This window comes from Pipistrellus kuhlii, unplaced genomic scaffold (genome assembly GCF_014108245.1).
Source record: "Pipistrellus kuhlii isolate mPipKuh1 unplaced genomic scaffold, mPipKuh1.p scaffold_m20_p_37, whole genome shotgun sequence".
Classification (NCBI taxonomy): domain Eukaryota; kingdom Metazoa; phylum Chordata; class Mammalia; order Chiroptera; family Vespertilionidae; genus Pipistrellus; species Pipistrellus kuhlii.
Window position 1 is genome coordinate 2,971,846 of NW_023425537.1, and position 14,368 is coordinate 2,986,213.

Here is a 14,368-nt window from a genome sequence, read left to right on the forward strand (position 1 = left end):
CCATGATTGCTGCATGCCAGGTTCTGATACATCCTGGTTCCAAGTTTGCTGTAATACCCAAGGAGCCTTCCTCAGAAACCTTTTCAAGAATTGTTTTGAAATCCAGTTAGGAGCCCCTCAGCTCACAAAGGAGCAAGCACCTGCATTGGAAAAGCAGTTCAAACATACCTGTTGAAAACAATGGGAATCACCTCAGCATTGGTTGCGATTTTGAAATTGTTGAGTGTATTATGATTGTGTGAGTGCTGATTTCCCTCTTCACCTCATCAGCAGTTTTTTGTGTACTTACTATTATTTTAAAATGATTTTTCTTCTATATAAGGGTATGCACAAGTGTGTACATCGTGCGCGCGCGCGCACACACACACACACACATCTGTTGTACTACTCCCAATTTTAAAAGAAATTTGTGTTGATTGTACATAATATTTTATTTTTGCCTGCTTTTCATGGTTCTCCATTAACATTGTTTTGTTCAATGTCATTTTTGCCATAAAGTTGATCAGATGTTATTGTGAGCCATTTGTTCAAAGGAGAATGTCACAAATTTTCCTTTTGTTTTAAGAACTATCTATCTAGGTAGGGCTGCCAGCAGGATTTGAGAGTCCTCATGTGTGTAAGGCAGACTTTCCCCTGGTGGCTATTTCAAGACTCTGCAAACACTGTCCTCAGTTGCCAGGCACATCTGTTGGTCTGTTTTTAGAATTTGCTTCCTACTTCACAGAAAAATGTCTCAGGGGTGAAGTACATTTTTTTAAAGTATAATTATTAATTGGTTTATTTTATGATAGTGGGGAACTCTTGTTGTAGCATTGATGCTAAATTACCATAAATCTTTATAATAATTTCAAAAAGCTCTGTTGCTCTTTTTTCTTTCTTTTCAATTATGGTTTACATTCAAATTATTTTGTATTAGTTTTAAGTATGCAGCACGGTGATTAGATACTCATATACTTTACAAAGTGTTCCCCTTGATGTTTCCAGTACCCATCTGACACCATACAGTTAATTACAATATTATTAACTATATTCCCTGTGCTGTATTTGACATCCCTGTGTTTTTTGTAACTACCAGTCTGTACTTCTCAATCCCTTTACCTCCCTCACCAGTGCCCCAAGCTCCCTCCTCTCTGGCAACCATCAGCCTGCTCTCTGTGTCTATAAATCTGTTTCAGTTTTTGTTCACTTATTTTGTTCTTTAGATTCCACATAAAAGTGAAATCATATGGTATTTGTCTTTCTCTAACATTTCACTGAGCATACTACTCAGGGGTGAAGTCTTCACTTCACTTTGTCATATTTAAAAATTCTCTCAGTTCTCACTTTCACCTCCCTTTTTTCTTGTGACGAAGAACTTCTCCTTCTCCTTTTTCAGGCTGACCTCTCGTATTGGATCTGATCCACTCCCTGCTTACCACCTCTCCTGCCCCTAAAAGTAATGTTCCATCTGTTACTTAATTTCTCCTGTTTTTGTTATTTCCCTTTTCCTTCCTCTTCTAAAAAACACACTTTTAAAAAATGTACTCGATCAGAACAACTCATTTTGGCTACTATCCTACCAAGATTTCTTTCAAAACCAGGCTTCCAAAAACAGTAAATGATAGTTTGGTTTGGTTTATTTTGCTTCCCTGCCTCACATTCAACATTTAAAAATCAAAATATAGGTATTGAACAACTTTTAGGCCCCATACTCTGTGATGCTATAGCAATGAAGATTCTATAGCGGCCCCTCAGCAGTTTCCAGTCCATAGCTAGAGAAAGATGGTCATTAGTTTAAAATGGGGTGAGGTACATACTACAGTAGCAGTGACCTTGATGTGCTACAGGAGACCCTGGAAGGCATCCAACCCATGAGGAAGGCTCATTGGGGAGAAGAAGTCATAGCCAAGACCTGCAGGACAAGTGAAAATTAGGCAGATAGATGGAGTCATGAGAGGCCAGTGAGAGGAGGGGTTTATTCTAGGAGCACAAATAGAGGTAAATGAGAGAGTGATGCATTCATTTAAAATGAGTGATCATGCCCAGCTGATGTGGCTCAGGAAGTCTTGGTTCAATTCCCAGTCAGGGCACAACCCTTAATGTGGGGTGTGCAGGAGGCAGCCAGTCAATGAGTCTCTCTCATCATTGATGTTTCTATCTCTCCTCTCTGAAATCAATAAAAATATATTTAAAATAATTATATAGATACAAAGAGATGTCTAAGTACAGCTGGAATTGGAAGAAAGGCTCAGACAAGAGAAGTTTGGAGAGAGAAGCAGTGATCAGATAGTCAGAAGTCTTATTTTTTTGGCAAACAAACCAGAAAACTGGAGGTAGCTATGAGAGACATAATCAACATTATATGTTGGAAGGATTGTTTCTATGTGATGTGAATATGGATGGCTTTCCATTAATAGGATGGTGCATAGGGAAAAGATAACACAAGGACTATAGATGGTAAATACCTAATTAACTTCCAGGGAAAAAGAATAGAAAAACTAAAAAGAAAAAAAAAAATAGTGAGGGTAATACTCAACCAAAGTATTAGCTGAAAATTTCTCAGAACTTAGGGAAAAAAATTAAGACACAGGTTCTTGGATTACAAGTGCCCACAAAGTGCCATGCAGGACAAAGGGGAAAAGACAAAAACAAAAGCTACACCTGAGCACATTGTCATATTTCATACACTTGGGGTTGAAGAGAACATCCTAAAATAGCCTAATGGGAGAAAGACAGTAGATGAAATGAATGGGGTTCAATGATATGTAAGCATTCTCAGCAAAACGAGATGTGAGGAAGCATTAACATGTAATTATTTCTTTTATTGTTGACACTGTTACAGATGTCCCCCATCATCCCCATTAACCCCTCTACCAGCCCTCTATTCCCCCAGTTTTCACCACATCATTGTCTTTAACCATGGGCTATACATATATGCATGTATGTTCTTTGACTAATCTTTTCCAGTCCCTGACAGCCCCCTTCCCTCTGAGATCAGTCTGTTCCATCTATCTATGGGTTTGGATCTATCTTGTTCAGCAGTCTATTTTGTTCATTAGATTCCACATGTAAGTGAAATCATATGGTAACATTATTTTTTAAATATTTTTTATTGATTTCAGAAAGGAAGGGAGAGGGAGAGAGAGAGAGAAACATCAATGAGAAAGAATCATTGATCAGCTGCCTTCTGTACATCCCCTACTGGGGATTGAGCCTGCAAACCTAGGTATGTGCCCTGACCAGGAATTGAATCATGACCTCCTAGTTCATAGGTCAATACTCAACCACTGAGCAACACTGGCCGGGTGGCAACATTATTTTTAAAGTGAATGATTTAAGACATTTCAGCAAAGGTCAAAATCAAAAACGAAAACCAAAAATCCAGAAAGACAAAGTAACAGAACTGGAAAAATCGAAGTTTTTTTCTCAGATTATTTACAAATGGCCAAAAATTATATTAAAATATATTTACATCACAAGTAATTTAAAAAATGCATGTTAGGTAATCAAGGAGATATGATTTAAAATCAGATTAGTAATTAAAATACCTATAATTTCAGTCTCAACAAGGCTCTGGAGGATCTGATCACTAGGATTTATTGAATCTCACTCAACATTAGGTACTGTAATAAATACTTAGCATGTGTTTCTTCTTTAATCCTTACCTTATCCCCAAATGGTACATTTAAAATCCTAAATGACCCTGTTGGAGACGGTATCTTACAGGTGAGGAAACAGGCTTTCGAGATGGGTCACTTGCCTGGCATTGCAGAGCTAGCAGAAAGCAGACCTAAGGTTTCAAGGTCAAATATGTTAAAGGGCTTAACCTGTAAGGGGAATGATGGGGGCACATATGTATTGTAGTAGGTCCTGGAAAGAGATAGACAGAAAAATAGGCTAATTGTTTTTTACATTGTCAGGGTAATGTTTGTCCAAATATGTTTATCAGCATTTAAGGATGATCACTGGTAGAATGAAATAACAGCAAGCCCTCACTCTGACTTTCCAGATGGGAGGAGAAGAACAGAGCTAGGGGAACCTTAAAAAAGGAACAGAAAAAACATGGTCCAAGTAGAAATGGGGAAATGGAAAACCACAGGAAAGCTTAACTTAGAAACTATGAAATCAGATGACTGGATGAAATGGATGGGTTATCCTAGGGACCTACCTTCTTCCCTCATGGAAGTAAAATATTTGCAGGCGAGGTGAAAAGAAAAAAAAAAGTATCTTGTATCCATTGTCGTCTTCTTAACAGATCATGGAAGCAGGCCAGAAATATATCTGAGAAGTGCCACTGCACATAAAAATGAAGATCATGCAAAGGGTCTTTCCAGTCTCCCCCTTCTAAAAGAAGGCACAGATAGGATCGAGTAGAATCTGTTTACTATATTTTTAAGAAACAAATTTTTGGAAACTATCTGCCAAAACCCAGGAGATGCAGATGGATCTGAGGAAGGATGAAAAGCAAGAACAGAAAAGTCTCTCTGGGAAATGAAGTTCTCTCTCTTTCCATCTCTCTCTCTCTCTCTTTCTCTCATTGCTTGTTTATTTTAACTTAAGTAACAGATGTGACCCATCGCTTAGTTTACTGCAAAATTGAGAATATAATTTTACTTTACTGGGTGTATTTTAAGATGAAAAATTAAAGTAATTTACATTGTTGTTGAATAAACCTTTTTTCTTGTCTTCTGCGGGCACTGTTCACAGTGATCATGCCTTATTGGAAGGGGTGGAGGGGCTGCATTTTACTTACAGAATTTATTTGGAGACATTTATTTTATTTTCTACGTTTTGTGTATATTGTCATGGGTATTATAAAAAATACATTAGCCACATTAAACTTTTAAGCTTTAACTAACCATTTATAATAATGAATGATTGGGTGTATGCTTATATTAAGAGAAATTAATTGGAGTCAACAGCTCATATAGGCATATAAAAAGAAGATACGTATCAGCAAATATTCCTTCAGATGACTTGGGGGTTTTTTTGTTTTTGTTTTGGTTTTTGGTTTTTGGTTTTTGGTTTTTGGTTTGTTTTGGGTTTCCTATTCATGGAGGTATCCTTTAAAGCAATGATTTTTAAAGCATGCAATGCCTGACTATTTAGTCAGGGACACTGAACTCTTTTTATTTTACTTTTTTTTAACTTATTGGAGTGACATTGGTTAATGAATGTTTATAGTTTCAAGCATACAATTCTATAATACATCATCTGTATATTGTATTATGCGTTCACCACCCCAAGTCGTCTCCTTCCATCACCATTTATCTCCCCATACCCTCTTCTCCCTCCCCAACCCCCCACTCCCTCTGGTAATCACTGTTGTCTGTAACTATGAGTTTGGGGCAAGGGTTGCTTAATCTCTTACCTTTTGTACCCACTCTCCCAACTCCCTTCTCCTCTGACAGCTGACAATCTGTTCTCTACATCTATAAGTCTGTTTCTCTTTTACTTGTTAGTTTTACTCATTAGATTCCACATATTAGTGAAATCATATGGTCTTGTTTTTTTCTCTAACTAGCTTATTTCACTTAGCACAGTGCTCTCCAGGTCTATCCATGCTGTCCCAAAAGGTACAATTTCCTAATTTTTTATGGCCCAGTAGTATTCCATTGTATAAACGGGCTGCTTCCAATAGAAGGAGCATACTTCAACACAATAAAGGCCACATATGACCAACCCACAGCCAGCATCATAGTCAGTGGGAAAAAGCTATAAGCTTTCCCCTTAAGATCAGGAGCAAGACTCTTATTCAACATAGTTCAGGGAATTTAGATACAGCAATCTGACAAGAAGAAGAAATAAAAGGCATCCAAACTGGAAAGGAAGAAGTAAAACTGCCATTATTTGCAGATGACATGACACTGTATATAGAGAACCCTAGATTCCACTAAAAAAAAAAAACTACTAGAACTGATCAATGGATTCAGTAAAGTATCCGGATACAAAATAAAAATCCAGAAATCAGTAGCATTTTTTATACACCAAAGAACTTTATTATAAAGGGAAACTAAGAAAACAGTCCCATTCACAATTGCTTAAAAAACAACAACAAAAAACCTAGAGCCTGGCTGGTGTGGGTCAGTGATTGAGCTTCAGCCAATGAACAGAAAGTCATCATTCAATTCGCATTCAGAGCATATGCCCAGGTTGCAGGCTTGATCCCCAGAGCGGGGTGCACAGGAGGCAGTCAATCAATGATTCTCTCTCATCATTGATGTTTCTCTTTCCCTCTGCTCTCATCTCTGAAATAATAATAATAATAATAATAATAATAATAATAATAAATATTTTAAAAACCACATAGGAATATATTTAACCAATCTCTTTATCAGGCTGCTGGGCCAATTCATTCTTCAGATTATTTCTTCATTTGCACACAGTGTTGAGGCTTCACCAGATCCCAAGGTAATGCCGTGTTTCCCCGAAAATAAGACATCCTCTGAAAATAAGACTTAGCACATGGAAAGATAAGACATCCCCTGAAAATAAGACGTAGTGCAGCTTTGGGAGAAAAAAATTAATATAAGACACTGTCTTATTTTCAGGGAAACGGTAGTTATTTTCAATCCTAGCTGAATGTTTTAGTCTGATGCAAAGCCCATCACATGAAATCTATATGGCTTTTGGCACTGGAGATATTTCTACAAAACATAAGCAAAAGGCAAGGGGAATTATAAAAAGTGAAACAACATAGCATTTACTTGAGCTCACAGACTGGAGATGATCTGGGTTCTAACCCAGATTCTGTTACCAGTTTTGTGAAATCAGGCAAATTATTTCAACTCTCTGTGCCTTACTTTTCTTATCTGTGAAGTGGGGGTGATTATAATAGTTCCTACCATATGAGGTTATTATCTTAAGTGGGTTTTGTACATAGAAAATGCCATGTGTCATTGCTAAGTAATACATTAGGGTATAAATTGCCATTCCACTTTTGAAATCCTATTAAATCTCTTCTTTTTTCTTTTATTTTTAATTGATTTTGGTATAGGGGGAGACAGAAACATCAATGATGAGACTCATTGATGGGCTGCCTCCTACATGCCCCCCATTGGGGATCGATCCCACAACCCAGCATGTGCTCTGACCCCTAACCAGGGATTGAACTGTGACCTCCTGGTTCATAAGTCTTGCTCGGCATACAGAAACCATCAGAAATGGTGAGTGTTGTGTGTTTTTTTTGTTTTTTTTTTTAATGTCTGACAATCACATGCATTAATGAGTTCAGCCTGCTTCTACTCTGTTTGCTGAGCAATTTCTGAACTCGTGGAATTAACCAAAGGGTAAACATAATAGATTATATATTGAGGGACAATAGGTAAGGAAGACTTCATGTGATTTGCATGGACGAGGGGACCCAGAGTCTGTTGCCCTGAGAATTGCATGTCCAGCATTTTGCTACGCCTTCAGCTGTGTATTTAGGAAGTAATTGCAGCCCAGAAGAACTTAGACTTGCTGCCTGCAAGCAGAAAGGTAGCGGTCCTTGTTTTTTCTCCTTTCTTCTTCAGCTAAAGACTAACTTCATGAATTCCAAGAAGCTTTGGAACAGCCTTCTCTTCAAGTTACATGAGATGCTCAAAAAAATAGGCAGAATGGCAGCTCCTACCTGTTAAAAATGTTTGGTAAACAATATGGAAACTGGGACATACTGAAAGTCTATAGTTGCTTATAGAGGAAGTAGTTTGTTTTCTGGGACTTGTTGCAGAAGTGGCGTATGGAGTGCCGTTCTTATTTTTATGACATCGCTCTAAGTCCCTCCTATTTTGCACTCGGAGAAAGATGCTGCGGTTAGCGGGCATGCAATGCTACTAAACTGTATTCTCTGTGTACAAAATGCAGGTGATGTTATTAAATGTGATCATGTACTTTCTACAGAAGACGGTGGACATACAGCAACAATCAGAAATGTGTTTTAATGTTTGACCAACTCATGCATGAATATGTTCATTTTCTAACCCTGAAAAAAGCAATCAATTTGCTTCACTGCCGTATTTCTAGGTCCAGGTTTGAAGAACCAAATTTTAGAGGAAGGTTTGGGGCTACTTTCTGACTTGATTGGTATATTTCTAGCTGTTTATTCAAAATCTCCCCTACCTCCTGCCCCCTGCTTCTTTCTGCTCTGCACTGTCTCTCATGTTTCTTTAAAAGATTGGAGGCTGGGGGAGAAGGGAGGTGGAAATCCCAGTAGGGCCTTGTGTGAAAAAAGCTAACGGAGAAAGACTAAAACCTTTTGGGTCTGATAGTGCCTAGTGTTTTGTTCTGTCCAGACAGCCATCTGCAGCTCCACAATCCCTGCTGAGGAACTGGCCTGGAGACAAAGCAGTGGGAAACAAACAGTGAAGGAGTCACCCCGGTGATGTGAGCAGAGAGCTTTGAGCAGTAGCCTGGCTGAATTAAGACCACAATCTTTTTCAGAAATCAGTCTACAACGGAACTCTTCACAACAAACATGAAGTTAAAAGCATGATGTACTAGTGACCCAGAAGGAACGTGAGCGCTTCTCCAGGAACTGCCGAGCCCCAAGGACGCACCGTGTCTGGACGATCATTCCAGATTTCCTGTGAGTAAGTGGACCTCGAACCCTGTGGTGGTGTTGCCTGTGGAAATACCACCTATGACTTCCAACAGGAAATGCCAAACATTTGGGTGGAAACTATGAAGGGCAGTAAGTTATTGATGACTCGTTTTGATTTGTCAAATCATCTGAGTAGTTTCTATTGTAAGGCTAAGTAATCGGTTGGAGAACTAAGACTTTTTTTTCCCCCTTCTCATTTTTACCCCATGACTAAAGCATATTTGGACCAAGTGGCTTGTATTAGCTAATAGGCTGTTGGAGAAATGGAAAGAAATCGAACTTTCTGCTCCCCCTTTGCAAATAGGAGTTACTCCCCACGTTATTGGACTTAATTTTTTTTTTGTTTGTTTTCAGTGTTTCTGCCAGAGAATTTGTAAGCATGGGGTGTGGGGGTGAGGGTGAAGGGTGGAGGGGGGTGAGGTTGGAGGGTGGAAGAGGGTGGGCGGGGCTGAGGAGCAGGAGGGAGTTACATGATTTTCAGAGTTTTGAATTGTGTTAACTGGCTTGAAGATATTTTCAAGAAAATTCAGGGCAATGTTTTTATGAACCTTTGTGGATCATGCCAAATACATAAGAATTTCCATCTGATGTGTTGTGCAATTCACTGATGCTCTAAATATGAAGAATTCTGGCAGGAAATGACTGGGTTTTTATAGCCAAGTTATTCTTTCTAGATCACACAATTTTTGGAGCAATTTAAGCTACAATAGTTAGATGTTTTGTGCTACTATATGGTGAGTTGCATTTTTTTCTGGCATTTACATCAGGAGGTGCTGTGCTGGGGGGGGGGGCAAACGAAGAGGGGGGCAGGGAAAGAGCGAGGGAGGATAGTGTTAACAGTGAGAGACAGAGAGCCAAATGATGACACTTAGATCATGTCCATTCTTTTATTCATGCATAATTATCAGCACATGCACTAATCACAGAAAGAAAGAATTGGCAATATATTTAACCCTTTGATACTGTGGTTTACCAGGACAGTGATGTCCTGATCTGAACTGCTGCTGTTGGTGTCAGGTGGGTCCTCTCAGCTGTCATTGCCTGCTCCAGTGTAGTAATATCAGGAGCTCATCCGTGTGGCTTCTGAATCCTTCTGTTCATTCCTGGACAATTGTTAAACATAAACGCATGCCCTCCTGTGTTCCACAAACAGCACATTGTAGAAGGAACCTCCAGCAACTATTTCTGTCCTCATGCTCTTTATTATTATTGTTATTATTATTGTTATTATTATTATTATTAAACTAGAGGCCCCGTGCATGAAATTCATGCACTGACAGTGGGAGCCATCCCTCAGCCCAGTCTGTGCCCTCTCACAGTCCAGAAGCCCTGTAATGGATCACCCTCAAACATGTAGCCCCACACACCCAGTCAGGGCTCCGTGATGGATCACTCCTGCAGAGGGAGGCCCCAGCCCACCGGCCAGTGGCCTGGGCTTCCTTGAGAACATTATGCTAAGTGAAATAAGTCAGACAGAAAATGCTAAGAACCATATGATTTCACTTATATGTGGGATATAAAACTGAAACTTAGGAACACAACACTATGCCACCATAGTGCACATTAGGAAGAGCATCTTCATAAAGGACCCCTTCAGGGCTCCTATAAAATTTCCTGGGCATTTGTACCCTGCAGCTGAATTGACTGATGGCAGTAGTAACGAATAGGGAATGAATCACTTTTCACCTCCCCCCAGCAGTCCATAAAGTTCCTGTGTCCCCATTAGAAAGCTGAACAGTGGAAGGTTGTGGAGAGAAAACTTGACTCTGTGAAACTCTCTAATTTTTTGTCTAATTTTAATTTTCATAAGGAGTCAATACAAATTATGTCTAATCATTTTTAAGATTGTGGTTTCTTTCAACACTGCACATGAACATCCCTTTGTCTTGTCTTTGGGCTTTTCACCTCCTTTCTTTGCTACATAAGCACTTGGGAAAATCTGTTATGATATTTCTTTTCAGCTTGATTGCCCAGTGTTCCCTATGTCACACCTTTACATTTACTTCCTAATTTTTAAATAAACAGGTCAGAATGAGCAAGAGGCACTTCAGCGTGGGTCAGCAAACATGGGCCCTTCTCTGCAAGAATTTTCTTAAAAAATGGAGGATGAAGAGAGAAACCTTCTTGGTATGGTTCAGAGTCTATGTGTTCTCATTTGTAGGAGAGGAAAAAGTATTTGATCAGACAGCATAAATACTGTGTCTTCATTATTTAATGTTTCAGATAGATTCTATTTCTAACAGACTGACTTTTTTTAAATTCTGGACTTTGCTATTATTTCAAACTAGGGGCCCAGTGCATGGAATTTGTACACAAAATCCTGCATTGAGTGCCTGCTTCCTGGTGGTCAGTGTGCATTGTAGCAACAAGTTGACCCATTTTTTCTGGTCGTTCTGCTGTTTAGTTGCTGGGCTTTTATTACATAGGATAATATTTCTTTAAAAATATTATTATTATATGTCTTAAGGCATTTGAAAAATAATTCATATTTAGAAACTCAATGAAAAATAATGCCACATCTTTACACTGTGGAGTTAACAATTCTTAGCATCTGAACTCATTTGAAACTTATGAAGGTATAGGTACACAAGTTCAGGGTTAAAGTCAAAGAAACAGGCAACATTTAAACCAGAATTAATCCAGAAATAGATGAAGTTTTTAAAAAGCATTCAAAAGACAAAATGTAGCACTTCCAAACAGTTGTATTATGGATACAGATGATGTCAATTGGAAAGAAATAATGGGTATATATACAACTAAGAGGGGAAGGAAAGTGCATTTTGAACTTTTGCTTCTATTAGGATAGTATTTTTCTTCTAATCATAAAAATGATTAGATGTTCTAAAACATCATTCTGAGTGAAACAAGCCAGTCAATGAAAGAGAGACACCACATGACCTCACTTATTTATGGATGATAAAGAACATTATAAACTGAAGAACCAAAAGATAGATATTGAGACAGTAAAGCAACAAGCAGACTGTCAAATTACAGCAGGGAGGTTGGGGAGATCTGGGGGAGATAAGAGATCAACCGAAGGACTTGTATACATGCATATAAGTACAACCAATGGACACAAAACTCTGGGGAGGGAGGGTATGTATTGGGGGGGAGCATTGGTATATGTACAAAAATAATAATTTAATAAAAAATATATTATAAAAAAAGAATGATTAGATGTTCTTTATGTAGAAAATTCAGTAAATTTAGGAAAAAATATTAAATACATTAAAAATCACTCATAAAATATCCATAGGTTAAGGGATGATATATTAATAGTTAATCTTATAGACATTGTGTGTATAGGCTCTTTCAATCAATATGTATTGAAAACTTCAATTGGCAAGAATAAGGTCTATAAAAACCTGCATTGAGTAGAGATCATATGAATATAAAAGTTAGATGCTACTCTAGATAAATATTTTGTTATCATCATTTTAATTATTCATATGAGCATTGTACTGTTAATTTATCTTCCTGACTAGATAGGATATGTATAGGCCAACACACATAGCTGAAAGAAGAACATCTGATGAATATTGTCTTCTAAGGGACATGTGTTTAGAATTAAAACTAAATATTAAAGTGTGTTCTTAACACAGGACTTCACATACATTCTGTTGCATCTCCAGTTCCAGAATATTGTCACAATGATGAAGACTTTTAAAATATGTCTTTATGAGCAATATTTTGGAACTATATTTTTCCACGTTCAGGTAGCAGAAGATAAAAATATGACCTTGCTCCTGTGGATGGCTAGTTCTCTATTTCATGCCACCTAACATTTCTTTATCATTGTCACTCAGGTTTCCACATGATTATAAATCATTAAGCCATTCATGAAGCAATCTAGCCTTTAAAACTTGCAATGAAGTGTGATAAACTTAGATTCTCAATTATAATTGGAACCAGGGACCTGGTGTACAAATTCATGCATCAGTGGGGTCCCTCAGCCTGGCCTGTGGGATCAGGCCAAAACCAGCTCTTCAAAATCCCCTGAGAAGTCCCAGATTGCGAGAAGGTGCAGGCCAGGCTGAGGGACTCCACCAATGCATCATAGGGGATAGGGAAGGATGTGGGAAGTTGGCCACCTGGGGAGAGGCTGAGGGAGGGCTTCAGGGCATATTCTGCCTGTCTCACTCAGATCCCAGCAGTAAGCTAACCTACCAGTTGGAGAGTCTTCCCCTTGTGATCAGTGTATGTCATAGCTACTGGTCTACCAGTAGACTCTCTACCCCCTGGTGGTCAGTGCATAACATAGGGAGCAGTTGAGTGGCCTTAGCATATCATTAGCATATTATGCTTTGATCGGTTGAAGGGACAACCAGACACTTAGCATATTAGGCTTTTATTTTATAGGATGGATGCTATAACTCCATTTTGATAGATGTGCACATTTCAAAATGGGCAGATTAGAGGACAAGAAATTTGGGAGAGTTCAAGACTGGAAGAAAGGAAAAATGGAATCTAAGCTACATAAAAAAATTAAGTGTTTAAATTTGTTTGGGAATTATCTATCTGTAGTTGAATAGTTACTGATTTGCTCCATCTTCTCTCGTTGATGTGCAGGAATGGTTTTTTTCATTGCTCCTGGTGTTATTTGCTTACCTGATTTCTTCCTCTATACATTACGCTGATAACTTTCCTCAGATACCTGCAATATATCTGGGACGTGTAGATCATTTTAATGATTCTGATTTCGTTATTGCATTTGCACCCGAATCCAAAACTACCCAGGAGATCATGAACAGAGTAGCTTCAGCCCCATTTATGAAAGGTATGTGCTCTAGAAATTCAGGGTACATTTCTTGTTGGCAAAATACACAAATTCATTTTGAGATTCCTTTGATAAACTGTGTTAAATGTTTAAGTTTCTAGATTTAATTCACAACATTAATGCATAGTCCTTTTTGATATCAAGGAGATTTTCTTACTGTATTTGCTAGCCTCCTATACTAGGAAATTTTATGTTAAGAGGGTTTTCCTTTTATAGTCCATATTAAAATGTGGTAGTCCAGAATTATTCAAATGTTTGTTTCCAAGAAGATTCTGTAAAGATTGACCAATGGTGATAGCATGGTTTTTTAATCTCTTGAAATGCATAAAAATTGAGAGAAACATTAGACAGCAAAACCAAGAAACCTCCAAAACCGGTTTGGCTCAATGGATAGAGCGTCAGCCTGCTGACTGAAAGGTCCCGGGTTCAATTCCGGTCAAGGGCATGTGCCTTGGTTGTGGGCATATCCCCAGTGGGGGGTGTGCAAGAGGCAGCTGATCAATGATTCTCTCTCATCGATGTTTCTAACTCTCTATCCCTCTCTCTTCCTCTCTCTAAAAAATCAATAAAATATATATTTAAAAAAACAAAAAAACAAAAAACAAGAAACCATGGACAATATTCACAATGAAATAGGTGCCAAGGTGTTTCCTTGAGCCTCTAGATGTAAGTGAACAGGGAAGAAGCCCTAACAGCCACAATGCTTGCTGTAGGGTATCTAATGGGCCCATGAAGAGAATAAGAATCCCTTAAGAAAAGAGAGCCAATTTGAGAAAGATCAAAACCATTAGTAATTGGATTGGTGCTGTAGTTTTAGAATGTTATTCTGAGGCTGTTATGTATGTCATGTGAAATATGCCAAATAAGTAATTATGGAATAGTCTAATTATTCCTGAGTCCTTGAAACATAGGAGTCTTGGTATGGGAAGAAAGGAGATGCAGAGATCTGGGACAGGAAATTTACAGGGGGAGGAATCTTGACCTTCCACAAAGTTAGGAAACCTTTGAGAGCAAGTAGATTGTGTCAGAAA

General features: G+C 38.3%; 1 protein-coding gene across 5 annotated transcripts in view; it reads left to right on the plus strand.

Moving 5' to 3' along the window:
* Window positions 1-14,368, plus strand: part of ABCA9 (ATP binding cassette subfamily A member 9) — a 153,042-nt gene that overhangs the window by 46,903 nt on the left and 91,771 nt on the right. For 3 of the 5 annotated variants that reach the window (XR_004982632.2, XM_036407699.2, XM_036407700.1), the window contains exons 1-2: window positions 10,558-10,687; window positions 13,130-13,337. The exons of 1 other annotated variant lie outside the window; for it this stretch is intronic. Coding sequence is in view for 3 of the 4 variants with exons in the window: in XM_036407699.2 (XP_036263592.1) it covers window positions 10,592-10,687; window positions 13,130-13,337 (304 nt within the window). In the remaining variant the exon portion in view is untranslated. Of the gene's footprint in view, window positions 1-10,557; window positions 10,688-13,129; window positions 13,338-14,368 lie in introns of those variants that run through there. One more of the 5 variants, XM_045570768.1, reaches the window with a different exon arrangement.